General features: G+C 39.9%; 4 protein-coding genes and 1 long non-coding RNA gene across 8 annotated transcripts; 2 read left to right on the top strand and 3 right to left on the bottom strand.

The window, feature by feature from the left end:
* Positions 1 to 1,497: 1,497 nt before the first annotated feature.
* LOC148406870 (uncharacterized) lies at positions 1,498 to 6,093 on the bottom strand. The gene is made up of 4 exons (XR_015863760.1): positions 6,055 to 6,093; positions 5,146 to 5,175; positions 4,966 to 5,035; positions 1,498 to 2,403 (listed from the first exon to the last, which is right to left on the bottom strand). It is a non-coding gene; the product is annotated as an uncharacterized LOC148406870 (long non-coding RNA).
* A 795-nt stretch (positions 6,094 to 6,888) lies between these two features.
* stx7l (syntaxin 7-like) lies at positions 6,889 to 10,990 on the bottom strand. The gene is made up of 10 exons (XM_088402829.1): positions 10,826 to 10,990; positions 10,366 to 10,459; positions 10,086 to 10,155; positions 9,922 to 10,012; positions 9,730 to 9,867; positions 9,491 to 9,537; positions 8,869 to 8,959; positions 8,714 to 8,786; positions 8,520 to 8,602; positions 6,889 to 8,222 (listed from the first exon to the last, which is right to left on the bottom strand). The coding sequence occupies exons 2-10, from the start codon at positions 10,448 to 10,450 to the stop codon at positions 8,127 to 8,129; spliced, it is 774 nt and encodes a 257-aa protein (XP_088258955.1). The 5' UTR covers positions 10,451 to 10,459; positions 10,826 to 10,990; the 3' UTR covers positions 6,889 to 8,126.
* Positions 10,991 to 12,286: 1,296 nt separating this feature from the next.
* Positions 12,287 to 15,509, top strand: LOC148406868 (protein LEG1 homolog). The gene is made up of 8 exons (XM_088402827.1): positions 12,287 to 12,640; positions 13,421 to 13,507; positions 13,598 to 13,671; positions 13,783 to 13,887; positions 13,959 to 14,077; positions 14,730 to 14,871; positions 14,987 to 15,083; positions 15,261 to 15,509. Exons 1-8 carry the CDS (start codon positions 12,343 to 12,345, stop codon positions 15,410 to 15,412), a joined length of 1,074 nt encoding a protein of 357 aa, XP_088258953.1. The 5' UTR covers positions 12,287 to 12,342; the 3' UTR covers positions 15,413 to 15,509.
* Positions 15,510 to 16,165: 656 nt separating this feature from the next.
* LOC148406867 (protein LEG1 homolog) lies at positions 16,166 to 20,983 on the top strand. Its single transcript, XM_088403913.1, has 8 exons — positions 16,166 to 16,491; positions 17,111 to 17,188; positions 17,255 to 17,328; positions 18,267 to 18,371; positions 18,443 to 18,561; positions 19,593 to 19,734; positions 20,401 to 20,497; positions 20,568 to 20,983. Exons 1-8 carry the CDS (start codon positions 16,194 to 16,196, stop codon positions 20,717 to 20,719), a joined length of 1,065 nt encoding a protein of 354 aa, XP_088260039.1. The 5' UTR covers positions 16,166 to 16,193; the 3' UTR covers positions 20,720 to 20,983.
* Positions 20,984 to 22,349: 1,366 nt separating this feature from the next.
* chga (chromogranin A) lies at positions 22,350 to 25,822 on the bottom strand. 4 transcript variants are annotated; one of them, XM_088403450.1, is made up of 8 exons: positions 25,595 to 25,822; positions 25,457 to 25,506; positions 25,005 to 25,098; positions 24,659 to 24,727; positions 24,521 to 24,595; positions 24,046 to 24,219; positions 22,813 to 23,057; positions 22,350 to 22,736 (listed from the first exon to the last, which is right to left on the bottom strand). In XM_088403450.1, the coding sequence occupies exons 1-8, from the start codon at positions 25,632 to 25,634 to the stop codon at positions 22,653 to 22,655; spliced, it is 831 nt and encodes a 276-aa protein (XP_088259576.1). In that variant the 5' UTR covers positions 25,635 to 25,822; the 3' UTR covers positions 22,350 to 22,652. The 4 variants fall into 4 exon arrangements, with proteins under 4 accessions (XP_088259576.1, XP_088259577.1, XP_088259578.1 ...); XM_088403451.1 differs by having other exon boundaries at positions 24,115 to 24,219; XM_088403452.1 differs by lacking the exon at positions 24,521 to 24,595.
* Between the last annotated feature and the right edge of the window lie 1,410 nt (positions 25,823 to 27,232).

Here is a 27,232-nt window from a genome sequence, read left to right as displayed (position 1 = left end):
ACAGGAGGAGCTTTAGATTTTTTTTGGAGGCCTATGGACTGATAAAAATACTGCTTCTGTCCCACCTAGTGGCATCTGGGCACCAAGGAACTATGTTGAAATACCAGGAGGAGCTTCAGCTTCCGCTTACAGATGGAGGTGCACTTTCTGCTGGCGATATGTGGTACTGCAGCCTTCCTATCTTTTTCTTTTAAACCAATAGCATAAAGACTCAGAAACAATGTGGACCCTGTTGCTCCGCGACCCAACCCCAGATGGATAATGTATCTAAAATAGCCCCAACAGCGTCTATTGCAGCTCAGCCCAGCAGGAATTTGCCAGAACATCCAGATTACTTACTCTTGGCCCAGACAAAATAAAAAAAATAGATTTTTTTTAGTGTTTTTCCACAGTTAAGTGTCCAACATGTCCAAAAACTATGCTTGCACTTTTCAAGGTACAGTTTGCTCCGTTAGGTCCTGTTTCCACCATCGAGTGCACCGGCCAAAAAGTGCACTTTACTACTTCATAGTCTGTTATGAGGGGTCCGAATGCTGGCAGTACCATTTTTCCAGTACAGACAAAAACCAGATGTCGGCTTTTGTTTGTGGCTTTTTTGTCCAGCAGGAAAGAAGGCTATTTGTTTGGTTTCATGACGGAGTCAAACGGAAGGTAGAATCAGACATAGAATAACACTTAAAAAAGCCCATTCACATTCACGCAAGGAGCTGCATGCCTTTGCCAAGGCCAACGTGAGCAAAAAAAAAAAAGAAAAAGCTTAAAAAGCTCGCCTAGCACGGTACAGGAAGAGCAAAACATGAAAGTAGAGAAACAACGATTTAACCCTAAAATGCTTTGTTAGTGGAAGCCAGTAAGGAATGCAGACATTTCGTAAAAGTTTGTGTTGTCAAACAAAAAGCATGTGTGCCTGGCAAATAGAAGCAAGATATATTAAGGTCACCGCAAAAAGAAGAGCCTATATTGGGAGCTTTGTTAGATGTGGGGGTAGATTTATAACTTTGAGGGTCAAACTGAACCGGCCACAGGAGAAAAACTGAAAAAAAAAAAATGATAGCCTGGGATCAGACCCAGCCTAAGATGATTAAACTATTTTATTCAAATCTTACCGGAATACACAAAATACTAAGACTCAGTGATCCTTACCAGAAGTCATGTTTACACAAATACTGTGCATTCATTAAACCAAACCAGAACTAATACAAACTCGCATATTATGTTTGTCATATACAAACACGCATGTTTAAATAAGTCATATACAAACACACACACAAATATACGTATATGACATATACAATTACCACTAATGTTGAGAAAATTTGATGTATATATGACATTTGCAATCACATATAAACATGAAAAAAAAAAAAAAAAATATATATATATATATCTATATATATATGTATATATATATATATATATATATATATAAAAATCCTGTAACCGAAAGTTTTAGCAGAAACTTTTATTGTATTCAAATTTTGATTTTATCTTGCAAATTCTCTAGCTGATTTTTTTTCTTCCAATACCTAATGTCTCCAAGTCTTCCTCAGGGAAAAATGTCATGCGAGCTTCCAGCTGGTGTGACGAAGATATCACAGCATTGCGAGTAAACTCCGTTTCCTCACCCCACCTTGCCAGCGTCCTGTTTGCCCAGCGGCTCTTCGCCAACCTCTGGCCTTCCCCGCTTAGCCTCTGACCCAGACGGGTCGGCCCGAACGTTCCGGGGCACTTTTTCTCCGGCGCGTCTCGTCAGCCTTGTCAATCACCTACGTCAAACTGCCTTACGCATAAAACGTAGATTTTTGGGCTCATAAACCTACAGCTGTAAGTGAGTGAAGCGATGACCAGGACGAAGAGCTCCACAACTATTAGTATTGTAGCGACTAATCCGGTAACCTTCATATTTTCTACCAGGTAATGTAAACTAATGAGCACAGCTGTAGCTGAAACTATTATTTTGAATGTGCCATTGGGAATTAATGCGAAATAAGTTCTCAGAGAAATTCAGCCTCAATGGGAATGAATGGGAGATTTTTGGGTGATTTGAATTTTGGAAAAACTCGTAATCTTTGGAATATAAAAAAAAAAAAAAACATGAATATTTGGAACATGTTGGATATTGAATGAATTGGATGAATTATGTGGACGTAGATGTGTGTCAAAAGCTGCTATTTAACACAATGGCAAGATCTGAAATTTGGTGTGTGTGTGTGTGTACCTGTATGTGTGGTCTGACCACATCCTTTTTTTCCCTCGTAAGAACAACACGGCCACCTCGGAGCTACCTCCATCGTTCTTTCCCACCAACGGCGAGTTTGCTCACGGAGGTTACGACACGAGTGGCGTCACCACGCGAGGTCGCGTTGGTCTCCCCGCAATTCTCCTCCGTGGTTACGCCACTCTCTGCAAACATATGAAGGCCGTTTTAACCCAGATGACATTTAAACTTCCAAACGACTTATTTGAAGAACCGTCCATCTTTTGTCGCGCAAAAAAAACACCCGGCCTCCTGGCCCTGAAGAATGTCTGCGGGATGGAAATTGTTAACGGAAAAATGGTGGACTAGCTCAGAGATAGGGCCAAAAAAGTTGAGCAGGAGGTGAGGGAATTATAGGGGATTACAAGGGGGGACGGAGATTATCGATCTTTAAAACGAAACCTCTGTTTTGCAGTTTAAATGGGCTTCTGGAAGCTTGGGAGCCCATGGGATCCCCTCTAGAAGGAGACTCAAGGGTTAGTGGCTGTTGAGGTATGGGGCGTAGGTTTTGAACCGTGCGATTAAAGTTTAGATTTCAGACTTTGTGGAAGTTAGAGAGTGCCGATTTATAAACTCCAACGGGGTTGGTCCCAGGTTAGCATTGATTTGAGCCTTTAGGTGCTAAGGGGGCTACAATTAGAAGCTAGCTTGGATTTAGCAATTGGGGTCCAAGGCTACATTCTAGCCCCTTGTTATAAAGTCCAATACGGCTAGCCAAAGGTTAGCATTTATTTGGGCCTATAGGTGTTTTGGGGGGTACAATTACAAGTTATCTTTGAGGTGGTAATTGGGGTCCAAGGCTACATGCCAAAACCGTGTAAATTATGCATAATCCATCCTTTGATCTTCTCCAATCTATATGTCTATCTTTGGCTGCCGTGTGTCCTATGTGAGTACACTCAGGTGTACCTTGGCTGAAAAGTGTCACTTTGAAGCGGCTTGAACATCTCATGGCACACCTCGCTACCTACTTCCTGTTGAGAAAAACGTCAATATTTGCCAAAACAAGATGAACAGAAGCGCAAAAAGGAGAAGCCACGAAGCTTCTGTGGGCCGGCGCTCGCCATCAACGTCAAACTTTGTGTACACGCCGACACTGCCAGCTGTACCTCGTTTTTATTTATGAGCAAATATTTCTTCTGGGAGAGAGAGTACATGACAGTGAAAATATTTTTTAAGTCAAAGTTGGCATTCCTGGCCTGCCGAGAGGAATTCTGAGGATGCGGCTACAACAACACAGTGATATGAATCGGTTGATGCTGCGCTAATGGAATAAAGCCATGCTAAAGTTAACGGTTTTGGCACGCCTTTCGGCAGACATCTGAGATCTCTTGCCGAGTTTTGATGCTATGCAAAAGTATTTGGAAGTTTTTGACAGTCCTTTGAAGACCTAGCCTAATTGAAAATGCCTCAAATGGGCTACTGAAACTGGCAACGATAATGCAGTAGTTACATTTTCATGCCATCACCTTTGGCATTTTTTTTTCATGAGCTTGAGCTAATTTTAAATTTGTTTTTACGAAAAATAACATTCACTGCTTGTGCATAACTTGGTTTCATTTAATCCCAAATATGTGTTTTTACGTATCTTTCACGTGTCTAGACATTCAATTCTGAGTTTTTATCCTTCCCTTTATTTAGAATAAGGAGGGTTGTAAAATAGCTGGCACTGAATAAGTTACGTCGTTAGTAACTATTGTAAACATGTCTTTTAAACCACTCATTCTGCCACTTTTGCTAAACATCGAATTTACAATACACATCATTTTAAAATCTTCAATTTTTAAAATGACAAATTAAACCGATTTATTGCTCAGCCCCGGTATAAATCTCTATTTTATTTATTTAATTGATTTGATGAATCTGCACGCTACTAACAAAGAAGCACTGTACAAATTATGAGAAATGATAAAAATGAGGGCCTGTAGAGAATGTGGCTCTCCTGCACAATCAAATGACATGACCTCCGGACATAAGAAAAACATTGCAGCGTAGCCTTTTACAGTAGCATTTTGCTAGTCAACTACTGCCCCCTGCTGGGAGCAATACCCACCTCCAGAGCCTGCATCACGTGTTAGCATAACGTTGACAGTGTGCATGACCTTCTATAATTATTATTTTTTGAAACACACGTAGGAGGAGCACACACAAGACAAAACTGTCAAAAACTGTGACTTCAGCAGAGCAAAGTTTAACTTGCATTAATAATGGAAATAAACTATTCCTTCCCGTTCACACTTAAAGGAGACCTTGGCCTGGCTACAAACTCAAGTGGCGGAGTCACACTTTGAGTCACAGTCGTCATCGTGTGAATGAGTCACTGCATCATACAAAAAAACCCTTCTGTGCTCTACAGTTGAATTCTGTAATGAGCTCTCATTGATGTACAGTGACAAGTTTGGCCCTGATGTTTGTTTTAAAGGCGCTCTAAATCGGATTGAAAGGGTGGCGAGCAATGCGCGGTTCGGAAAGCGGGACACAATACTAACACGCATCTGGAAAAAATGTTGAAGGGGCAATTTACATTTGAACAATCGGGGAAGAAATATTGCTAGTTTTGGGCATAATGTGTTGTCGTTGAACAGAAAATGGCGCTCTGTCAGCAATAAGCTAGGTCAGCTTGTACTGTCCAAGTTGAGCTGTACTTTCATAGGCATAAAATTACATAAACCGCAGACTGATGTAAAACTAAAAGTAAAATTACTCACCCATTTGAAGTCACCTCATCATGGAAAATGGAGAAAAACTGTATCTCATGCTGGATTTAATATATCATGTCTGTTAGGAAAAAGCAAAAAGAATGTTATATACTTCATGATCATAAAAACTGGCGTCAATGATAGTAAATAAAAATATGGCTTTTGATCTCTAATAAATCTTATAAATACCTTTTTGTTTTTCGAAATTGGCTGTACTTTCTAAAAAAAAACAGATACAGGTTTATGAATAAATTCTGATCACCAATTCTTCAGCTGATTAAAAAAAGATAGAAATGAATTTTAGCAGTTTAGCTACTTTACAGAGACGTTGGGGAAAAAAGTAAACTTCTTTTTTGAGGTTGTATGAACATAATTATCAATGTTTTTTTTACATTATTATGATTTAAACAAAAAAAAACACATTTTTGCAGATTTTAAAAGGTCTAATATCTGCCAGTCAAATATTAACCAAAATGGCAGATTCATTGGCTCCGCCTCCTTCCACGGAATAAATATCCTCAATCAAGTGTGTTTTGTAGAGAAACAAACAAGAACAATAACACACTGAAAAGAGCTGACTTATCTGATTGTTTTGTTAACATTCCCTTTAGTGCAGCTCCATCTAGTGGATGCAAAATGCAACCCCAGCCACTATTGTAGCTTTTATTCTATGCGCCCTATATACGAAAACACTTTCAAAATAGAGCATTCATTAAAGGTGCGCTTTATAAACTGGTGCGCCTTATTGAGTGTAAAATGCAGTATTGTTCATATTTATTTATTAATCAGAGCAGTGCTGTCAATTTCTTTTTTCCTACTGCACAATGACAATAGAGGTATTCTAATTTATTCTATGCCTGTCATTGGTGTGTCATTCAGCTGGCCGGTGTCTCCAGACTAGAAGAAGCTGCTGGTAGGTTAAAAAAAATACATTAATTTAAAAAGAGATTATTTATGGCACCTTCAATTTAATGTGAACATTTTACTATGCACAAACTCTACACCTCGTTAAGACTCCCGGCAAAAGCGCGTAGTAGGAAAAACACGCTGGGCTTTTAGCAGCAACTTTCTACATTCCAAAAGAAACGGTTGTCGCACCTCCTGGCGGTTCCAGATGATGTCTTCGCACCTGCGCGTCCAAAGCCTCTGCCATCACGCTCACCCTGCCAAGACGACATTTTCCTCCTGCGCGTCAGCAATCTGTTACTTCCACCTCGCCGCCGCCGGCCAAATCCGCGATGACTCGCCCGGCGTTTACGAGCCCCCGTGATCTCATCCCCCGTCACGGAAGCCCGTTTCCAGCGCCAAGATGACGCGCTGTGTTGGTTTTGAATACTAAATGGTCGTTTCAATTTGACCCAAGATACATAGCTCGTATGCCCTTTTTTTAATAAAAAAAAAACATTTATGTATAGTTATCACATGCTGTTTATTGTTCGACTATAAATTGCAACCTTTTTCTCATGATGTGAGCCCTGTAGCTTTATAGTACAGTAGTGTCGCCTCTCATCCTCATCATATATATAAGACTTTTTTTTCTCAATTTTTGCAGCTGCAGCTTATATATCGGTGCGATTTAAAACAGTGTTTCAGTAGGCTCTATTACAAGCACACTTCTATATTCTCTGTGTTTGGCTTTCAATCTTTTAAAATTGCTCAGATATTTGTGGAAAAGTGTCATTTATGAAGCTATGCAAGCAAAGGGCATCTCGGCAGCTGCTATCAGCCAACATTTACGTACGTTTTTGCTGACTTCAGTAATCTCTAAAATCAGGATATGCTGAGTCGATACAATTGACACGCTGACACTGCGTAACACAGTTCAACAATACAGAATACATATGAAACAAAAAAATACCTGAACAGGCTCGCCATACGATCCCGCAAACATCTTCATCCCATTCCAAAAATGACTCGCTCGCGTCACTATGATCAGGTATGCAGTATTTATTAAAACAAAATGAACACATTGGAGGCAGCACAAAGGTCATAGTAAACATTTCGATCTGTTCCGTTTGTTTGCTTTATTTACTTATCATAGCGTCCTTCATATAAACAAGAAAAGGCTAGTTCATGTTAAGTGAATATATAACTTCGTAAAAAGGGTTTTGTTTTTTTCCACATACAGGCACATGCTAATTTTAAAAATAGGCTTATACTTCAAACAGTGCTTTGGAAGCAGCTAGGTTTGGCCAAAATGTGCAATCACTTCACCAACTGTGAGGACTGTGCAAAACGTTGGCCACATTTAGGCACACCTGCACAATCTCAATGAGATCTAATACAAGCGCATATATTAAAAAAAAAAAAAAAAGCAGCCTTCACTTGTACAACAATGATGCTTCGATTGATAGTCAGCAAGGTATTCATTGAACAATAACATGCAATATTGTGGTTATAATTTGCATAATACTTGCAACACTAATAGAAAATCTTTTAGGTACAGAAGCCCACAAAAATGTTTTTAATGCACATCTTGCCATCATCTAAAGGTGCATAACTACATTAGAACATAGTTGAATGTGTGATTTATTATCAAAGTATTTTATTTCATAGGAAAAGGTTAAAAAAAAAAAAGTATACTGCAAATATTCATTACACTCGCCAAAAAGCATTTAGCAGGACAATTTTGATCCAACTCCTTTATTGAATATCATCTCACTGTAATTATGTCATTTCATGAGATGAACAGTTTATTTTTGTGCGCTTTAAGCTATCATTGAAATTATAAAACCATGAAATGTTTCATGGGTTTGTGTGCCAAATTTAGATATGCACAAGCCGTATTGATCATGATAGATTTATAAATGTCAAAAAGTGAACTTATTTTATTGCTACAGTCTGCTTAAGTGAACAAACATGATTCACTGGACGGCACTGTAGTTAAAAATAATAATAATAATAATAATAATAATAAAAAGCTTGTTGTTGCCACCTACAGGACTGGAGTGAAACTCCACTGTCAGCTTTATTTGGATTTGGCCTTAGCAGAGTTCTACGCTGGACCCGTTCCAGCTCAACACTTGGACAGAAATGTTTGCTACAGCTCTTATCATATTGACTGAGTAGTTGGCGTGTGCGTACCCAATGAGGTGCCCGTTGAGCTTTTAACATTTCTTGGCAGCAGGAGACAATGTGAGGGCCGGACAAAGTGGGGAAAAAAGGAGGCCTCAATTTCGAGCGGCGCCCCAGATGATGAGTCCCACAACCACAGCGACGATCACCAATATTAGAATCAGGATGCAGATCTTCTTCCGAGAGCTCCGCTTGAAAGATAAAAAGAATAAATAAATAAAAAATAAATAAAAACAAAAAACAAAAATAGTACCAAAAATGAAAGGTGTCTTTCCTAGGGGGCCTTTGCAAAATGTAATTGAGAATGCCTGGATTAAATCTATTGCACTCATCACTGAACATGTAAATATTTTGTTTTTGTGAGTTTGAGATCTTATGAATCTTGTGTATAATGGCACGCGTGAACTTTCTTTCCCGTGTACCACTTTTCCTAGAAAGGGAGGCCACGGGAGGTGGTTCATCGATTGCGTATTCCTTATCTGTTTTACCTGATAGTCGGCGGCACGCGCCAGCTGCTGCGTGGCATTCTGGACATTCACATCTGCATTCTCCACATTGGCCTCTATGCTGTCTACATACAGTAGCACAGGAAAAAAAAAAGCCAAACGGGATGTATTTCTTGTATTTGCATCTGAACGGGAACTTCCATGGGGTACTTAAGCCTCCTAAAAAATGATCTTACCGATCATGTCGCCTTGATCGTGCACCATCATCCCCAAGTCCTTGAAGATATCGTTGATGTCCGTGATGTCCGACTGGGAACAACAAACGGACCAAGTTTGATGCCAATTGTTGAAATTGTTATTGTTGAGTAGCCGTATTAGGCGCTTAGGATACCTCCAACTGCCTGATGGCTGACTCTCTTTCCTGGATCAAGCGGAGGTCATCCTCGCTGACTGCCTCGGCCTGATCCTGCACTTGCATGTCGCTGCGGCGACAAATTCGGAACGACAAAATTATCACGGCAGAAAAGTTTGTTCTTATTAATATTGTGTTTATGGAATAAGAAGGGTGCTCAAAAAAGCTGTGGGATTTGTGATGCATTGTCACCTCAAGATTTGAAGTTGAAATTGCTTTTAATAATTTTGTGTATGTCAGTTTACATTATTACAAAATTGAATCAGTACTTTTGCCAAAATGTTTCTTTTACAGGGTTTTTTTTTTTTAAACACAAAAATGTCTATACTTGTACCCAAGGACTGTGTGTATATTTCTCCCACGTTTGCATAGAGTACTTCACTGATAAATAACTGCAGAAATGCGTACATTGTGATTAACATTCACGTAACTACAAAACAAACTGTCTTGTTCCAACGACTACATTTTAAAGTAAAACTGAACGATTTATTGGTATGCTGTGAAAATAGTCGTTTCATCGTTCCATTTTTGCAAACGCAACAGTGTTCACTAATGAAAAACAAAGAAGATAAAACTTATCCAGAGGTAATTAAAGTGGGACCTTGGGAAAGGGGTGACGCCTCCATAATGAGCATCAGACTGGCCCCCCTACAGAAAAAGAAGGAAAAAATTATATATATTTTTCTTCAAAGGCACCACAAAAAAAAGCACCATCAACACCCATCAACTCCTCATCAAACCAGAGCAAGATTTGTGCATTTTTTTTAGAGGAAATACAATTTCTCGATGCAAACTTGATCACATAGGTGTTAATTTACCACCCTGGTCCAAGAGACTCACCGACACCCTGGAGCTGGCCCTGACCCGGGCCACAAACTCTCGCTCTTTGTCGGCCGCCTCCCGCTGCGTCTTCTGGAACGCGTTGAGCGCCGCCGAGAAGTCGTTGAGCAAACGTTCCTTTTGGATCTTCCTCTGCCGCTGAAAAATAGAATGTTGTCGGTATCAATCTTCAAGAAATAAGACATTCAGTACCTGGTCCGCGCCCACGGGGAGCCCACTGAAGGCTTTGATGAGCCGGTCGGTCTCCTTGGCGAGCTGGTTCCCTTGTTGCTGTTTCTGTTCCCTGGCGAAACGCAGTTTGGGGAGGTCAAGTTTTAGGAATAAAAATCCAAACTGGAGTATCGGGGAAAACTCACAGCGTATGTTGGAGCTGGTCGCTGTCCTGATCTGTCCCAAGCAGCGACAGAGTCCTCTGCAGCTCGGAGGCTGCACAACAAGATTGGTGAGTTCACTCAAAGCCCCAGCCCAAATTTTGCAGATTACGTGCTATCGTGCATATTAGAAAACATTACACAATATCCCGTTGATTATCAGGAACTCTTTTTCATGATGTGGGCCGAATAAGCCAAATGTTTATTGATATATAATGTAATTCAAGTCAAGAGTGTTTTTTATGCATGCGTGCGTTAGTATTACTCAGCAAGGTGAGCCTCTGGATGTTGGAGCTAATGCTTTGGACCAAAGCATTGGGCTCCTCTGGAAACCCGGCCTGGTAGGCCATGATGGACAACTGGAAGGAAAAACACGTTTAAGTAGTTTCTGGGGAACAAAAATAACTTGCGTTCAGCTTCACTTCTCCAAAACAAACAGCAGACTTTTAATTGCTTGGCAAGCGTGCCAACATGCGGAAATGAGATGCAGGTGTGCTTCATTACAAATGGTGAAAAAGGTCCATTATTGGCGTACTTCTGAGTCGAATGTTTTTAAGTCAGTTCATGCCCCCCCACCCTCCAAAAAAACGCGAAACAATCACGTCGACTCATTTTCAAAACACACTAAGCGTCTTTTCCTTCTCAAAAACAACTCTTACAAATAAGCGTTCCGATAAAGTGCATCTTGTTCAGGATGTAACGTTTAAAAGTTCGATTTATTTTACCTGGGCGGCGGTGGTGGACAGTCGCGCACTGCTACTTCCTGGTGTCCACCCGCCTCGACACGTGACGCAATAGCCCCGTGTTAACTCATGGAAAAATAATTTACAAAATATGTTCAAAATCTATTTTTATTTTACATCATATTTTCATAAAAAGTTCAAATCACAAAAAATGAAAATATTACATTTTCATGTTAAACATATCTGACGCCGGCTGGCCACTTCGAAGTGTCGTCCCGCCCTCATAAATGACGTAGGATATGACGTTGCCGCAGCATGTCGAATCATCAGGCCAATGAAAACAAAGCACTAGTTTACTTTTAAACATACGGAATTGATCAATTTAATAATAAATGTAACTCGTGAAGATTTAATGGTTCGACATCTGAGAGTGAAAATTGTTTTCGTTGTCAATGAGCATTTGGCAAGCTTTATTGTTGAAAAAAAGGCCTTAAGTAGTCTTGTAGTTTTTTTGTTTTTTTTTTTAAATAAAAAAAGAATATAAAGAGTTCGTTTAACTAGAGATCATCTCAAAGTCTTTGCAGGACATGCAGTGCTGATGGATGCTTTACAATAACAAAATTCTAGTCAAAGCAAATTCATGCAATCGTATTTTGTTTGAAGGTCACATTAACAAGACTTGACTGTCTTTAAATTCTACAAAAGCTTTTTGGACATATGTTGACGCAAGTCACATGGCAATCCCACTGAACATTCAACTTGCTCAATATTTTTCAGTACACATCGTGCTATAGCACAGAGGCCATCATACAACGCAGAACATTGAACTTAACACATGGTGATGCCTGAAACAAATTGCACTACAATCTGAGAAATGTTGTATTAATTTAAAATCGCTTCCAAATCTGTTTTAAATCTTCATTCAAACCGGTCTGACATTAAAGCTGACAGCAAAATTTGTGATAATGTGAATGTCAATGAAGAAAAGATGCAATAAATATTGTACTTCATAATATATACAAGACATAGTTAAATAGAAAACACTTGTTAAACTTGTTCAATCCATTTCTTAAAGCATTAACAATCTGAAAGTCAAAGTGGAACTTTCTGTTCGGTTTCATTTGTAAGAAAAGGGAATGTAAAAAAAAAAAATCATCATAATTTACCAACTTCCTAACCAACTGCAACAGCTACCCTTAAATGTATTTGTGTTAATGCATTTTAATTTTAGCCATACCAAGCTGATAGCATTAGCTCATTTTTACAGACCAAAAAAACAAAACAAAACAAAAAAAAAACCCATCAGTTTAAAAAAATGCTAATGCTGCAGGAATAAGGAATACGTTTGACTGCTTCAGACTCACAGGGTGCAGCCAGTCCATTGATTTCAAAGTCAACAGTCTTGTCCAAATACTCCTTATCTGTCTGTCCGGTCCACTGACCCTACGTCACGCGGCTGGACATCTGCGAGAACGTCCGCGAGCCGAGTACAAAAGCTAGCATCTCTGGCATCAGTCCAGCGTTCCGTGCTCTCGACCTCTCCCGTCCATCCTTTAGCCATGCAGCGTCTCGCGGCTTCCTGCTACGTCCTGCTCCTGGCGGCGTCCGTCGCCTACTCGGCCGTCATCCTGCAGAACGGCGCGCCCATCTCGTGGGGCGAGACGGTGGCTCAGGTGAGCGACATGACCGTGGAGAACGGCGTGGTGAAGCCCAACCCGTGGAACTTCGTGGACCGCATGAGCTTCTACCGGCTGATTATCGGCGTCACCGATCCTTACATGGGTTCCATGGGCACCGGGGCTACTGAGAGTCCCCTGTGGGGCCTGCCCCTGCAGTTCGGATGGATGGGGAGTTCAGGTAGGAGAACAAAGATAATCCTCTTTTTGTACTCTCAAAAAGTCATATTATGTGATTAGTGATTAGGTCCTGGTGACTCCACATTTCTCAAGAACTGCAGGTTTCCAACGGGGGTATGAGTATTCCATGGGGGGTATGTGAAGACACTTGAGAGGATAAGTGAGATTTTAACTGGATTCATGCAGGTATCAGCAAATTTAAATTTAATGCTATTTAATCTGTGATGGGAACAGTGCAGTTGTTTTCAAATTAAGAGCAAACTGATTAGTGCACGAAACAACTCATTGCTAAGTTGTTTTAGTGATATTGTTTGCCTTTATGCGAGTGCTTTTCAATTATATTTTGCCCCCCAAAAGAGAAAACCTTTTGCCCCCCACTTACTCGCCACACCGACATCTAAATAAGATTATTCTAAAAGAATTGTATAAGTACTGTATACCAAAAACTGTATCCTTTTTAACACCGACAAAAGAGGAAAAAAGCAATATAAATCAACTTTCAACAACTTTTTTATAGCATTTCTACATGTTACAGGTTAGTCTAATACAGAAGAAAAAAAAATGCGTGCATCAAATTACCTGAAATTAAAAAAACATGATGCCAGTCCTTATTTTGTTGCAATTACCCTTCACATGGCAGAAACATAGCCTCTCTGGGGTCATCTTTATCAACTTCTTCATTGTCTTTATTCAGCAATCCATAGATTCAATGGGTTGAAATTAGGAATGGTAAAGCTGAATTTTCACACTGCACTCACATGCTGTGTTGCGTCCCTGCCAGGCCGTCTCGCCGACCCAACCGGCGACACAACCTGTGGACTGGCAACAGGAGATGTCACCTGCATCTCTCCCCAGAGCTGGTGGGGCTGTAAGTATGGACTGTGATACCCCCCCCCCCCCCCCCAAAAAAAAAAAAAAAACCCTACGATAATGAAAATTGGTCTTCTTGGTCCTCCAGGTGTGAACCACTTTGTGTCAGTCCTGCCCTTCCTGTCCGCCGCCAAGCAGGGTTTGTTTGGACCAGACGTCCAGGTAAACAAGGTTTTTGTGGGTGGAAGCATAGCTAGCTAGTAATTACGCCAGATATCCGCGGTACGTGCGCCTGACTCCTAATGTATTAATTTGGGGAGTTTACTGCGCCAGGTCCAGATGAAGGCACCCGAAGGCTCCGAGGGCTACTGCACCACCTACGCCGATTGCGCAATCAGCTACTCTGATGTCATGACCAAGTGGGATGCCTTCTTCCAGGTATGCCGCGATTGCGTTATTGCAAGCTACAAATGAGGGGCGGAGTCTCACTTCTCCCCACATGTCCCAAGGGCCTCAAAACCTACCAGGACTCGCCCATGGACGTGAACGAGAAGAAAGACGCCATCCTCGGTCTCTACTGGAGCGCCCACATGGCTTCGCTGAATGCCGCTTCCGCCTGCAGCGCCAAGTAAGTGGCGTGACTTTGCCTAACGCTATACACCATCATTGGGATTTACAAACGTATACGTATACATATAATAAAATAAAGATATCACACAATTATCACATTTGAAACAAAATAGAACATTTTTAAATATGACCACTATTACTAGATATCACTTTTTTAGGGGGGTCATATTAGTCATATTTCAAAATTTTTGGCAAAACACCCATTACCAGGCGTACACAAGAAACCAGATGGAAAAATACAATAAAAATACAAATATGCGCTCTGTTTTGTTTTGGAAAAACTTTGTGAAATGACTAGAAATAATTATTGTTAGTAATCCTATCAAATGTTACAGGATTACTTTTAATTTAAAAAAGTGATACATTTTATATTCGCACACAATTGTTTTCATTAGTGTGCGTTGTCATTATTAATGCCATGGAGTTCATATTGTCTTCTTTTAGCTTTTTATTTGGCATTAACTCATTCAATCCCAAAGACGTCTTTTTACAAGGATTTTTTGTAGTAGATTGTTTTTGTCGTGAAATGAAAAAACATTTGTCAGTTTAGCAAATAACAAAGCAAATGCTCTGTTAAAAACCTGCCAGCCAAAAGTAACAATGAGAAAAAAAGTACTTACTTCAATTTTGTATTTCTTCCCGTCATGCAGGCAGAGCTACTACTCAGCTCCCGAGGTGAACTTTGCCACCAGCTGGCTCAACTCGGCTGAGTACGTGTCCGCAGCCAATTTCCAGTCCTCCATGGAGAAGTCCATCTTGTTTCTCACGCCGTTGCCGGGACGCATCCTGCAGGTTAGTGTGGAGCCTGTAATAAAGTTGGATGTTTTTTCTTTTCATTCTTTATGTGACGTAACGAATTGTTTTTTGTTTTTTTGCTTTTTTTTGGGGGGGGGCGCTTGATGAATAGGATGGAGACCAAGCACCCAACATAAGTGACATGAGTCAGGAAGAGAACCACACGCTGTCCGTCTTCTCCTGGATGAAGAACATGAACTCCATGCTGGGTAGGAATTTGGCAAAGTAGGGTTAGTTCAGTCTGGACTTGATCTTGCCATGCTCTCAAACTCCAAAAGTCGTGGTCATGTCTCAGTATGGAACTCCAAGAGTCTTGGTCTTGTCTTGGTCATGACCTCCAAATGGCCCGTGCCTAACCGTGACTAAGTGTGCTGTTGCTGTTGCAGGCGGGACTCTGGTGCGCGTGTGGCGCAGCGCCATGTGCTCCGTGACCACACGGGAGAAAGGCAGAGAGATGTTGGAGCAGCTTCTGCTCAATCCCAGCTTTGCCACTGGGACCTTCCTGTCTATCATCACCGGGATGGCCACAAGCTGCTGAGCCGATTCACTAATGATTTTTTTTTGGTTTGTTTTTTTACAGTATACATCCCTGGATGTAAATACCTGATTCTTTCAGCAGCCAATTAAAATAGTACCATACAAATGTGTGTTGTCATTTTTAATGCCATAGTGTTCATATTGTCATTTTTATTGTTATGATCTATCCCAAAGATGTATTTTTACAAGGTTTTTGTTGTATTTTTTCTTGTATTTATTAAGATTTTTTTAATTCATTTCTTTCGCTACAAGAACGCCAAATGTTCAGACAGTAATATTTTTAACTGATTTCAAATCAGTTTTAACAAACTTAACATTCACAGCTTGTGGATAACCTGCTCCAATTCCACAATTAAGTAAATTAAGAAGTTTACTATCTGCTAAACTGCTGTGTTTCTGCTGTCCTCCACAGGATACATATCTTCCTCTCCAATCAAGTGTTTCTAGTTGTCTCCATGCCAACGATAGCATTAGCTCGTTATCAGAGGTAAAAAAAAAAAAAAAAAAAAAAAAGACAAAGAAGGCATAACGGCTTAAACCGAATATGATAATGTCAAAGGAATAACAAAGACGTTTGACTGACTTGGTAGCGGCTATTCCAGAGCAGAGCGTTCATTGATCCTAAAGTCAATAGTCTTGATCCCTTTATCCAAATAGCCCTTATCTGACCGTCAGGTCCACTGACCCAAAGTAACACGGACCAAGGCCTGAGTTCATGCCAGCGAGCTAAGTACATAAGCCACGCGCGTCAGTCTTGCGGTCTTAATTTCTTTGGTTGAACCATGCAGCGTTTCGCAGCCTCCTCCGTCGTCCTGGTCCTGGCGGCGTCCGTCGCCTACTCCGCCGTCATCCTGAAAAACGGCGCGCCCATCTCATGGGCCCAGACCAAGTCTCAATTAAGCGACCTGCCCGTAGAGAACGACGTGGTGAAGCCCAACCCGTGGAACTTCGTGCACCGCATGAGCTTCTACCGGCTGATAATCGGCGTCACCGATCCCTACATGGGTTCCATGGGCACCGGTGGTACTGAGAGTCCCCTGTGGGGCCTGCCCCTGCAGTTCGGATGGATGAAGACTTCAGGTGAAAAATGGCAATGCGATCCCAGATGGGCAGGCTGTTCCCAGCCAGATCCATGTCCAATTTTTTCGGCACCATTTGTATCTAAGACTAAAACTTGTACGCTTGATGCCCTAAGGCATCAAGCTCTCCTATTTGCAGAACCATCTTGGAAAGCCAATTTAGAAGGAAGAGAACCTTTTAGTAGCTCACGATTATTTCTAGGAGAATTGGATAACAAAAGTACTCAACTGGAGTAGTCAATGACACCAATACCTCCAGTACTTTTGATACACACACAAAAAATGACAGATCATCTTTAGGATAGGTCGATTTATTCTAATATAGCATTTTACTTAAAATTTCATGAAATTATTCCGTTGTATATTATATGAAATTGTAATTTCTAGTCTCTCAAATTTGTTAAGTCTTGTCCTGAATTATGGTCTCACTCGCCAAATCGATTACACAGTTGGCTCCTTCCAAAGTTCGGACATATGACAGTTCAGTTGCTCTTTCAAGAGACCAAAGGTCAGCTAAGACAACACAAACGGGCAAATTGCTTGGTTGATTCAACGCGCAGAAAAAAATGAGAACGGCAAAATTCAGCTTGGACTAAAAACACATGTTGTACCGCTGCCAGGCCGTCTCGCCGACCCAACCAGCACCACAAACTGCACAGGAGATACAGATTGCATCTCTCCCCAGAGCTGGTGGGGCTGTAAGTATGGTTTGTGCGCTCCACTACAGATTATAAAATACCCTAAATGGTCTTTCGGTCCTCCAGGCGTGAACCACTTTGTGTCCGTCCTTCCCTTCCTATCCGCCGTACAGCAAGAATTCTTCGGACAAGGAGTCCAGGTAAACGATGGACTCCACGCAATGTAGACTGCCTAATTATTGGCAATGAAGCTAACCGTGCTATTGTCATAAGATCAAAATACTCCTTATAAAGATTTTTTAGGACAATGAGGTGCTCTAAAGCAGTTAAGCCAGAAAAGTACTAGGGAAAATATTTACAAGACAAGATCAAGAGTTTTGGAGGTCCAGACCGGAACAGGACTATGACTTTTGGAGGTCAAGACAGAGGCAAAACCAAGACTTTTTAAGGTCAAGAGACAAGACCAAAGCATTTACAGGTCAAGATCAAGATGAGACCAATAGTTTTGGAGGGCCAGACCGAGACAAGAGCAAGAGTTTTGGAGGTCCAGACCAGGACAAGACTATGACTTTTAGAAGGCAAGACAGAGACAAAACCTAGAGTTTTGGAGCTTAAGACAGAGACGAGACCAAAACATTTGCAGGTCAAGATCGAGACAAGCCCAAGAGTTTTGGAGGTCCGTAGCAAGACAACACCAAGAGTTTTGAAGTTCCAGACCGAGACAAGCCTCAGACTTTTGGAGGTCCGAACTGAGACAAGTCCAAAATTTTTGGAGGCCAAGACTGACACAAGCCCAAAATCTTTGGAGGCTAAGACTGAGACAAGACCAGGACTTTTGGAAGTCCAGAAGAAGACAAGACCAAACCTTATGGAGTTCCAGAATCAGACAAGACCAAAACCTATGGAGTTACAGAATGACACAAGACCAAATCGTTTGGAGGTCCAGAACAAGACAAAAACAAGACTGTAAGAGAACCAGACCGAGAGAAAATCAACACTTTTGGAGGTCAATACAGAGTCGAGATCAACTCTTTTGGAGGTACAGACCAGGACAAGACCAAGACCTTCGGTGGCCTTTTGGTTCCATTCGATAAAGTATTGAGAAACAAGGTGTGATTACTTTTGTCACATCTGGCAGGTCAAGATGGAAGCACCTGAAGGCACCGAGGGTTACTGCACCACTAACACCGAGTGCTCAATTAGTCACACTGATGTCATGACCAAGTGGGATTCCTTCTTCCAGGTATGTCACGCTTGCGTTGCAACAAGCTAGCAATAAGGGTCTGAGTCTCACTCCTCCCCACATGTCTCAAGCTCCTCAAGACACACAAGGACTCCCCACTGCCAGATAACGAGAAGAAAGACGCCATTCTCTGGTTTTACTGGGAGGCTCACATGGCTTCGCTGCATGCCGCCGCAATTTGCAATTCAAAGTGAGTCACCAGGCTTTTTCATGAAAAATGTTATCCAAAACGTTAGCCAAGCGTTACCGGAAAAGTAAACCTCTAGAATGCCGGTATATTTAACATTTTCACTCATCTTTCTAGGCTGATAGGATGTTGTGTGCTATGTCTATGTAAATATGGATGGTATCATATGAAAGATCGACTTCCATTCCTTACTTTGAATTTCATGCAGGTAATATCTGTTGTATGTGTGGAAACACTGCCATCCAGTGGTCACAGTTATTAATAGAGTACTCAATTGGCTTGTATTAGATAAGCATTAGTCAAGGGTGTCAGCTCCTCTCCATATAAAAACGTATTTGGTGAGAATTTTATTGTTTAGTAGTGTTATTACTGTTTTAAAAGACGGGAATTCTCGTCCATGGCACTGAAAGGGTTACCATAACCTCTCTTCTTTCCACTAATATGGCGCAACTGAAAATGGGGTGCTGGCACCTTGATAGTTGATTATACATTGTAACAAAAATGCCATCAAACAGTTCCTGTTTTGCACCATGTCACCATACAGATGTATTTTTAAAAGTATTTGTACATTAAAAATAATGTTGTCATTTAATTAAAGACAACTTATTTTTTCTTTAAATGTGAAATAAGTGGACTGTTTTTTTAAATAAAAAAAAATCTCTTCGCATAGAATTTGGTTTATATAGATAGCATGAAAAATGCTAGCAACGAGGAAAAGAAAAGTGTAAAATAAGACAATAAATATGTTGGGATTACATCTTTTTTGACATCTGGGTGGCGGTAAATGTACATCAAATGTTTTGCTATGTTTTTTAAGATTTTGTGAACTCGTGTAATACGATGTGATGATTTTGGATTATATTATATCCATAAAAAAGCATGTTATTGGCTTTGACAACATTTTGTATCATCTTGGACGAATCAAAAAGAAGAAGCATGAAAAATCAAAATTTTCAGCAAATAATTGAGGATAGGTTCCCTAAAATATCTGCAAACTCACTCTGTTAAGAAATTTCATGTTTCCTGGCATGCAGGCAGAGCCACTATTCCGTCCCAGAGGTGAACTTCGCCTCCAGCTGGCTCAACTCGGCCGAATTCGTCTCGGCGGCCAATTTTCACACCTCCTTGGAGAAGTCTGTCTTGTTTTTGACATCGTTGCCGGGACGTGTCCTAAAGGTTAGAATGGAGGCACTTACTGTACTTTCCTTCCATTTGTCATGTTATGTAAACAGGCATGGGCCATTATCTGATTCTGATGGTATGAGACCATGAACACAAATATGAAAATTAGGTCTCTATTTTTTTCCATTGAACACAATATATTTTATTTTTTGAACAAAGTATTGAATATTTGTTGCATTAAGAAATGTGTACCGTGTTTAGTTAAAATGAAGAATGAATAAATACATTAACTTCTTGTTTTTAATCGTTCTTAGCAAGTCACAATGCCCAGAAGCTATTTTTAAGACAAAAACCTCCTCCTTATCCTTTTGCGGCTTGTTGAGTCAACTCTGCAAGCACTCGGGATACCGTCTCACTAGTTTTATTATTGTCAAATTGTGCCGTATTTCCATGAATGTCCACTGTGGGGCACATTGAATACCTTCGACATGTTGGCACCATCCGGGTGAAATTTCAGCTCCCTAGTTTAATGCTTCCCCTTTGATGTAAAGATCAAAGGATTGGCCCAAATACTGCACAAGAGTCAAGCGAAAAAAGAAAATCACGCATAATGGCGACAGACTGTATTATCGGTTACTGAAACCTTGACTCTTTGACACTGTGGTAAATGTAAAACATAATTGTATTTTTGCTTCCATGGGGGCGGGGCTTGACCTAAAGGAGGGTGACAGAGCGCCGGAAATAACCGACATGACTGTGGAAGAGAACCACACCCTCTCCGTCTTCTCCTGGATGAAGAGCATGAACAACCTGCTAGGTAACAATCGCGGGTGCAAAATATTCACATGGATGCTTTGAGAAGTGAACGAGCGACGTTGGCGTTGCAGGCGGCTCTCTGACGCGCATGTGGCGCGACGTCATGTGCTCGGTGGCCAACCGACAGAAGGGCAGAGAGATGCTGGAGCAGCTATTGCTCAATCCCAGCTTCCCAACTGGCACATTTATGAACATCATTACCGGCGCGGCCACAGGCTGCTGAATGTGGCTTTTTTTGTTTGTTTGTTTTTTCACGTCTATCACCAGCACGCAAAGAGACAGCAATACAAATACTACGAGACAAATGAAAAATATGTGCTGTCATTATCACGACCATAGAATGTGCAACTTGTCACATCATATTCACATTTAATTCACTTCATCATATATATCCAGTAGTTAAGAGAAAGCACATTCACGAACAACAAAAAATGATACTTATTGAGTTTAAAATGTTAATTTATTAAAATATACATATTTACCAAAATATCATAAATATCTGCTTCCTTTTGTGGGTTTTCAGTTATGACCAGAATGCTTTCTGTTGCAGGTTTAGATTTTTCTTGGCTTATTTCCTCCCAACAAATCGTAACAGACAAAAAAATATTGATTTTATGTTTTGATTTTATGATCTAATTTTTACAAAAAGAAACAAATTAAATAAATGGGAACAAAGGCAAAAAAATAAGTTCAATCTCTACTTTGCAGATTTCAGTTACTACAGCTATTTGGGGGAAACGTAACTCCCGCGATAAACGAGGGAACGCTGTACTTTCAACACAGCCCACTGGCCAAAAATAAATAAATAAATAGATTTAAAAAAATGGAAAATATTAAAGTTTGTAATATCAAATTTCTGGATTGCTTGTTTACTAGTCTTGAAAACGTTTCATTGTCTTACCTGTTAAAAGAAGTTTGTTGCTTTGCTGTAGAATTCCTCATTTTCGTCTTTGAGTTAAAAAGGGCTAATCAGTCCTTTTTGGAATGAAAGTTTTTTTTTTTTTTTTTTTTAATGACTTTCCTCAGACACCATTCGACCCGTTGGCAGAAGTTGAAGTTGTTTTCAGATGCCGTTCTTGTGGTTGAAAAAGAGAGTACGGGAATACCTGACAGCTAAATTAACAAATTGAATTAACAACAACAACAAAAATAAGAGAAAAGAAAACGGGAATAGAGAAAGTGGTCGCTTTCCCCAGTCCGCAGTTCGTCACTGGCTAGCACAGTTCCTGCGTAGCACAATGGCGCCAATATGAAACTAGGTGTTCTCGTCCGCCCTCTACTGTGTGGAGGCCAGTTTTACAATAACAAAGAGAATTGTAAAGCAATATAAATGTACGCTCAAATTATTTTTTTAAATATATAATTGTATTATACTTCCTATTAGAATAATTATTTTGAATTAGTATCCTCACCTTTATTAATCTTTGTAAAACAAAAATGTTCATAAACATTCGATTGTAATGTTGTTTATCAGGGATTGTTTAAAAAAAAAAAGCACTTGTGATATTTTTTTTACTCCTGTAGATGGCACTCTTGGTTCAAAGAAGGGAAACGTTAACGCATTTATTTATTTTTTTTATTTGGTTTTTTTAAATTCATTATTTATGTTTTAGGTTTTATTGTAGGTGCCTCATGAAGCTTCATTTTCCCATCAAACCTTGATGGAAAAAAATTCTGCAAAACAACAAGGCCAGCAAAAGGTGAAACACGTTATAGCGAGGGTCACAAAATGATAATAACAAATGTGCACATTATATTATCTGATAACATTGTATGACTATGAGAGCATATAGTTAATGACCTTCCAGTACTTGTGATATTTTGCTTTAAAAATGTAAACTGAGAATCTGATAGACAGTGTTAGCATGTCAATTTTATTGCTATCATTCTTTCTAGTTTTCATTTTTTTAAACAGATTAATCTTGTTTTACAATTCAATGCCTTCAAGATGAGTAGAAAATGTCCACTTTTTTCTTTGTTATGAATATACAAGCTCGGTCATCTTCTCATCAAAAAATTCAAATCATTGATGAAATAAGTTTTATAAATAGAGTGAGAAAGAGGAGAAATGCAATATGAGAAGATTTGATTCAGATGTCAACAGTGTGAAGGTCACGAGGAAGCTCCCCGTTTATTTATTTTTTTGAGTGGGGGTCTCAGCCTCGTCGCAGCTGCTGGATTTTGTGGGACACGTTTTCCAGCTCCGACTCGATGGCGGCCAGGTTTTCTGCATCTGCCTCCTGGTGACAAGTCAGGACACGTATTTAAAAAAAAAAAAAAGAAATCCAATGAAACGTATACTTGTACGGTTTTGACCTCCGTCCTCCTGGCCGCGCTGCCGTCCTCGTCCTCGGGCGTCCTGCCGGCCATCATCCGCAGCTCCTTTTCCTCGGGGCTGCCGTTTCTCTTCTTCGTCCTCCTCTTGCTCGGCCCTTCTTCCTCCGACACCCCCTTGGAATGATGGCGGGCTTCCTCCTCGGAACCTTTGGATTTTTTCCCGAGGTGAATGCCTTTGCTCCTTTTCTTCATTCCCTCTTCCTCCTCCTCTTCGGATCCCCAAGCTGAAAAAAAAAAAAAAAAAAAAAAAAAAGTTTGTTGATTTTTGTGCAAGGTAGGTTTCGGGCGCTGGACTTTTTCAACAAAATTAGGCTCTTTTTAAGTCATTCAATCCCGAAGATGTATTTGTACTTTTTTGTCACTCTTTTTAAATCATTCAATCCCAAAGGCATATTTTTATGTTTTTTGTCACTATTACGACAAAAAGCATAAAAAATACGTCTTTGGGGTTAAATGACTTAAACATTCAACCCCAAAGACGTATTTTTTATGCTTTTTGTCGCTCTTTTTGAGTCATTCAATCCCAAAGTCCTATTGTCATGTTTTTTGTCACTCTTGGTTAAAGTTATTCAAAACCAGAACTATTTTTACATTTTTCGTCTCTTTTTTAAGTCATTCAGTCTCTAATGTTTTTACAATCAGTTGCTCTTTTTAAGTCATTCAATCACAGACATAATTTTACCTTTTTTGTTGCTTTTTTATGTCATTCAATTCCTACATTTTCTTAGAAGATAAAGTTATCACTATTACTTTATTTTAGTACCTAAAGCAATCATTTACTTTATTTTCGTATCTAAAGAAATAAATTATTGCTCATTATTACTTTACAACTTAGTACTAATTCATTAATTAGTTCATTCTTAATTCATCAGCCACTTTTTAGCCGTTTTTTAGCAAAGAAAAACACGACATGTACGTGTATCTACTTATATCATTTATATAAAATGTATATATTACATTTATATCATATGTGGGATTGAATGTCTGGGCTCTTAAAAAATACAAATAAAAAATAAAACTACTTAGGACTGAATGAGTTAATTTTACTTTAGAACTTAATTCATTAAGTATCAGCCATTTTCGACCCTCCTCTAGCTAAACATGTGAAAATATTGGAAAAATTCCTTGAATGGAATGTCTGGATTCTTGAAGGTAAAAAAGTGTCTTTGGGATGAAATGCGTTAAATGGCATCAATAGAAGGCACCACTTGCGTGTAAATATGTGAATTGCAGCGTTTTTGTCCTCCTTCTCCCGCTCAGCATCCTCCTCCCCGTTCTCACCCGCCGTCCAAAGCCCGCCGTCTTCTTCATCTTGTGTCCTCCTCTGTTCCTGGGCCAGGATGGAGCGCTCGCCGGGGCCTCCCAGCGCCTTCAGCATGGAGTCATCTTGGGGGGAAATTTCATTGACGCTAAAACATTGATTTTGCCAGTTGTGCTAGCGATCCAAAGAGACATGACGGGAAGCAATTGCCTTATTCACTATATATACTGTGTCTATATAGTATACATATAAATCACTAGCATGTATTATTCCAAAGTGTGTTTTAACATTAGCTGTACTGCTACCTCAAGTCATGTGGACAAAGAGTCCGACTGACAGTGCTCGAGCTTCCGCGACATAAAAATAAAAATAAATCATCAAACAAGGCGGCTGGATAAATGCCGCAATTAAATTCCAGGAGCTCACCGGAGACGCTGTCTGCATTTTGACCAGATGGTGTCATGTCATGGGCTACAGTGGCACCTCCTCTCTCATCCTCACCTTGAGTGGTCATTTTAAAATATAGTTGAACTTTTATTGATATATATATATACATAAACATACCTTGAGTGGCAACATCCTGAAGCTCCTTCAGGAAATCATAGTGCCGAAGAAGTGTCAAGAGGCGGTCATCTTGAATAAATATACAACAAAGACTAGATTTCTTAACAAGCAAACATCATCAAAGAAGCATAAAAATTCATCCTGCCATCCTTTTGGCGTTTTTTTTTTTTTTTTTTTACCCAGCATGCCCTGCAGCACCCAATCCATTTACCGAATGGAAATAAGCCAAAAGGTCTTTGCGCGAAAGCAACGATACGATTATTTATTACTCAAGTCACAGCCATCGTGGCCACAGGTCATGCAGATGCTTATCAAAGTTGGGAAAAACACAACCAAACAAATGTACCTGTCCTTAGCGTGTGCAGACACTGCTGGCTGACAGGAAGTGGGCGTGGCCTGGACAGCACATCTGCCAAAGCCTCCACTACGCATTTCATCACCTGAGTGAGTGAGTGAGTGAGTGAGTGAGTGAGTGAGTGAGTGAGTGAGTGAAGAATAGAGAAAAAAAAAATCATCGTCCAATCTGCTTAATTAAAGGTTATCCTTTTAAACAAACAGCTATCACCCCCAAGTGGACAATTAACTTAATGGAATTGTGTGTGTGCGCGCGCGCGTGCATGCTACACTCACAAGAGGCCAGAACATTAAGTACACTTGCGCATTAAAATGACAATAAAGCCGCATTGACAAACCTGTTCAATAATCAATGCAAAGGAACTTGAAGGGTGTACCTAATGTAGTGGCCACCAAGTGAGCACTTCACGTACATGAATATAATGGAAATTTATCATTTTCTACCTTGACGTCGTCATTCGCCAGCACACTCGGAGTCGCCGGCAACGACAAAACTGTCACCAAAAATGGTAAACAAAACGACGTTAGTGTATTTGAATATGATGATAATGACTAAAGTAAAACATTAAAATATCGTCTCACCGCTTTTGACGAGGACAGTCAGCGTCAGCAACAAGATCATGTTTGATGGGAGGAAAAAGAGCAAAATGGAACCGGGAGCAGACGTTTATCTTATTAAACTGCTTCCGAAAATAATATTTGCGGGACTACGGACGCATTCCGGCTGCGTTTGTGTCAATTTTCGAACGGCACTGAACGTGGATGGAGCAGGGTGACCTCGTTCTTCCAGTCTCCTCTGAAACCTTCTCGCTCTCCTTTATAATGAAGACGCTGGTGCCGGAAGTGGCGTCAGAGGGGGCGACGGCGCACCTGCTCGTGCGACCATCTTGGTCAGGGCGTGAATAGAAAAATGGTAGTAAAACTACGATTTTTTTTTTTTTACGTCTCGTATTTCTGCACAAAATTAATCATACCCATACTCAGCCTGTAAAAAAGTTTTTAAAAACTGGTGCATTTTCAGTCGAATTTACGCATCTTTCATTTGTGGATAATCCTAAACATGCCTACCTGTCACAGAGCTATAATTAGCTAAAAAAGTTATAAGGGGAAAAAGTTATATATTATGATATCATTAATTTTACTATAATACAATTTAAACATTTCGTGTTCAATAAGAGTTTATTTTCTAAATTATTACAATTATCTGTAATTCAAAGAGGATTAGCATTATTGGCAAAGAAAAGTTCTATCTTGACCTAGCAGGAGTACCAAATTGAGACACAGATTACTTGGTTAAGTGGCTACCTATTAAATTGGTGAAAAAAAAGAAGAAGAAGATAAAAGAAACAGTCCGATTTTTGCATTATTTCATCATTATGGTGTGACGTGTATCTTTGTGTTGGCCCAAAGCAGAACAAAAGCGATGACTAATAATAATTGTTGTTTACATTTGCTTATGCGGCAGTCATTTTGACTCCATTGTTCCATCCAAGTGTCCAGTACGGGGCAGGCCTTACCCCTTACCGACTGTTTGCTCAGCTTCAAACGTCAACAGAAGACCCGAGGTCGCTTGTTGAGCTTTTTTTTATTTTTTCCGCAAAGAATAAAAGGCCTGGTCTATGTTTGCCCTGCGCCAGAGCGCCGGGCCCTTTTGTTTAAACATGAATAATGAGCTCATAATAAGAGCTTTATGTAAGCCAGCGGGAACAAAGAGCGCCACAATGCGCTTGCAGGTGCACCACGTATTGAGAGGGAAGCGTATATCCGACAATAAATCTCACATTTACAATAAAAACAAAATCCGGCAAACAAAGAACCGGAGATTATTTTACAATACCGACTGCAATACGCTTTCTAGAAGTACCAGTATGCAGATGCGGTGAGGGCCGAATAAAATAAAGGCCATTCAAAAAAAATGAAAAAAGAAATGAATTTTGACATTGAACCCATCTTAAAACTATTTATTCTTAAACTATGACAGTGCAGCCTACAGAAGATTTTAAAAGTAAACATAAAATAAAAATAATAAAACGCGTATTTAGTTATCAAAGGAAACTTACACATGTGCTGTATTTAAATGGTGTTTTAATCAACTAACCAAATATTTTAAAATGTAACTAAGGCATTTATATGACTTAATGGAATTCTTATTTATTTTATTGGAATATTTTAAAAAATGTAATGGATTTTTTTCCATTGCTTATTAAAATCTACTTCATG

This window comes from Hippichthys cyanospilos, chromosome 20 (assembly GCF_059441005.1).
Source record: "Hippichthys cyanospilos isolate Australia breed blue-spotted pipefish chromosome 20, RoL_Hcya_1.0, whole genome shotgun sequence".
Classification (NCBI taxonomy): Eukaryota; Metazoa; Chordata; class Actinopteri; order Syngnathiformes; family Syngnathidae; genus Hippichthys; species Hippichthys cyanospilos.
The sequence above is the reverse complement of the archived record's forward strand: the minus strand, read 5'-3'. Positions and strand labels throughout refer to the sequence as shown.

What these genes read in the sequence shown, in the direction of transcription:
- stx7l (XM_088402829.1), bottom strand. Translation starts at nt 10,450, where the DNA reads ATGGCCTACCAGGCCGGGTTTCCAGAGGAGCCCAATGCTTTGGTCCAA. An exon ending in GACCAGCTCCAACATACGCT is followed by an intron (nt 10,013 to 10,085) that starts GTGAGTTTTCCC and finishes GCGTTTCGCCAG; the next exon opens with GGAACAGAAACAGCAACAAG. An exon ending in CGATCAAGGCGACATGATCG is followed by an intron (nt 8,603 to 8,713) that starts GTAAGATCATTT and finishes TACTGTATGTAG; the next exon opens with ACAGCATAGAGGCCAATGTG.
- LOC148406868 (XM_088402827.1), top strand. Translation starts at nt 12,343, where the DNA reads ATGCAGCGTCTCGCGGCTTCCTGCTACGTCCTGCTCCTGGCGGCGTCC. An exon ending in TGTTTGGACCAGACGTCCAG is followed by an intron (nt 13,672 to 13,782) that starts GTAAACAAGGTT and finishes TTACTGCGCCAG; the next exon opens with GTCCAGATGAAGGCACCCGA. An exon ending in TGCCGGGACGCATCCTGCAG is followed by an intron (nt 14,872 to 14,986) that starts GTTAGTGTGGAG and finishes CTTGATGAATAG; the next exon opens with GATGGAGACCAAGCACCCAA.
- LOC148406867 (XM_088403913.1), top strand. Translation starts at nt 16,194, where the DNA reads ATGCAGCGTTTCGCAGCCTCCTCCGTCGTCCTGGTCCTGGCGGCGTCC. An exon ending in CGGATGGATGAAGACTTCAG is followed by an intron (nt 16,492 to 17,110) that starts GTGAAAAATGGC and finishes TACCGCTGCCAG; the next exon opens with GCCGTCTCGCCGACCCAACC. An exon ending in TCTTCGGACAAGGAGTCCAG is followed by an intron (nt 17,329 to 18,266) that starts GTAAACGATGGA and finishes CACATCTGGCAG; the next exon opens with GTCAAGATGGAAGCACCTGA.
- chga (XM_088403450.1), bottom strand. Translation starts at nt 25,634, where the DNA reads ATGATCTTGTTGCTGACGCTGACTGTCCTCGTCAAAAGCG. An exon ending in TGGCGAATGACGACGTCAAG is followed by an intron (nt 25,099 to 25,456) that starts GTAGAAAATGAT and finishes TCACTCACTCAG; the next exon opens with GTGATGAAATGCGTAGTGGA. An exon ending in TCAGGATGTTGCCACTCAAG is followed by an intron (nt 24,596 to 24,658) that starts GTATGTTTATGT and finishes TGACCACTCAAG; the next exon opens with GTGAGGATGAGAGAGGAGGT.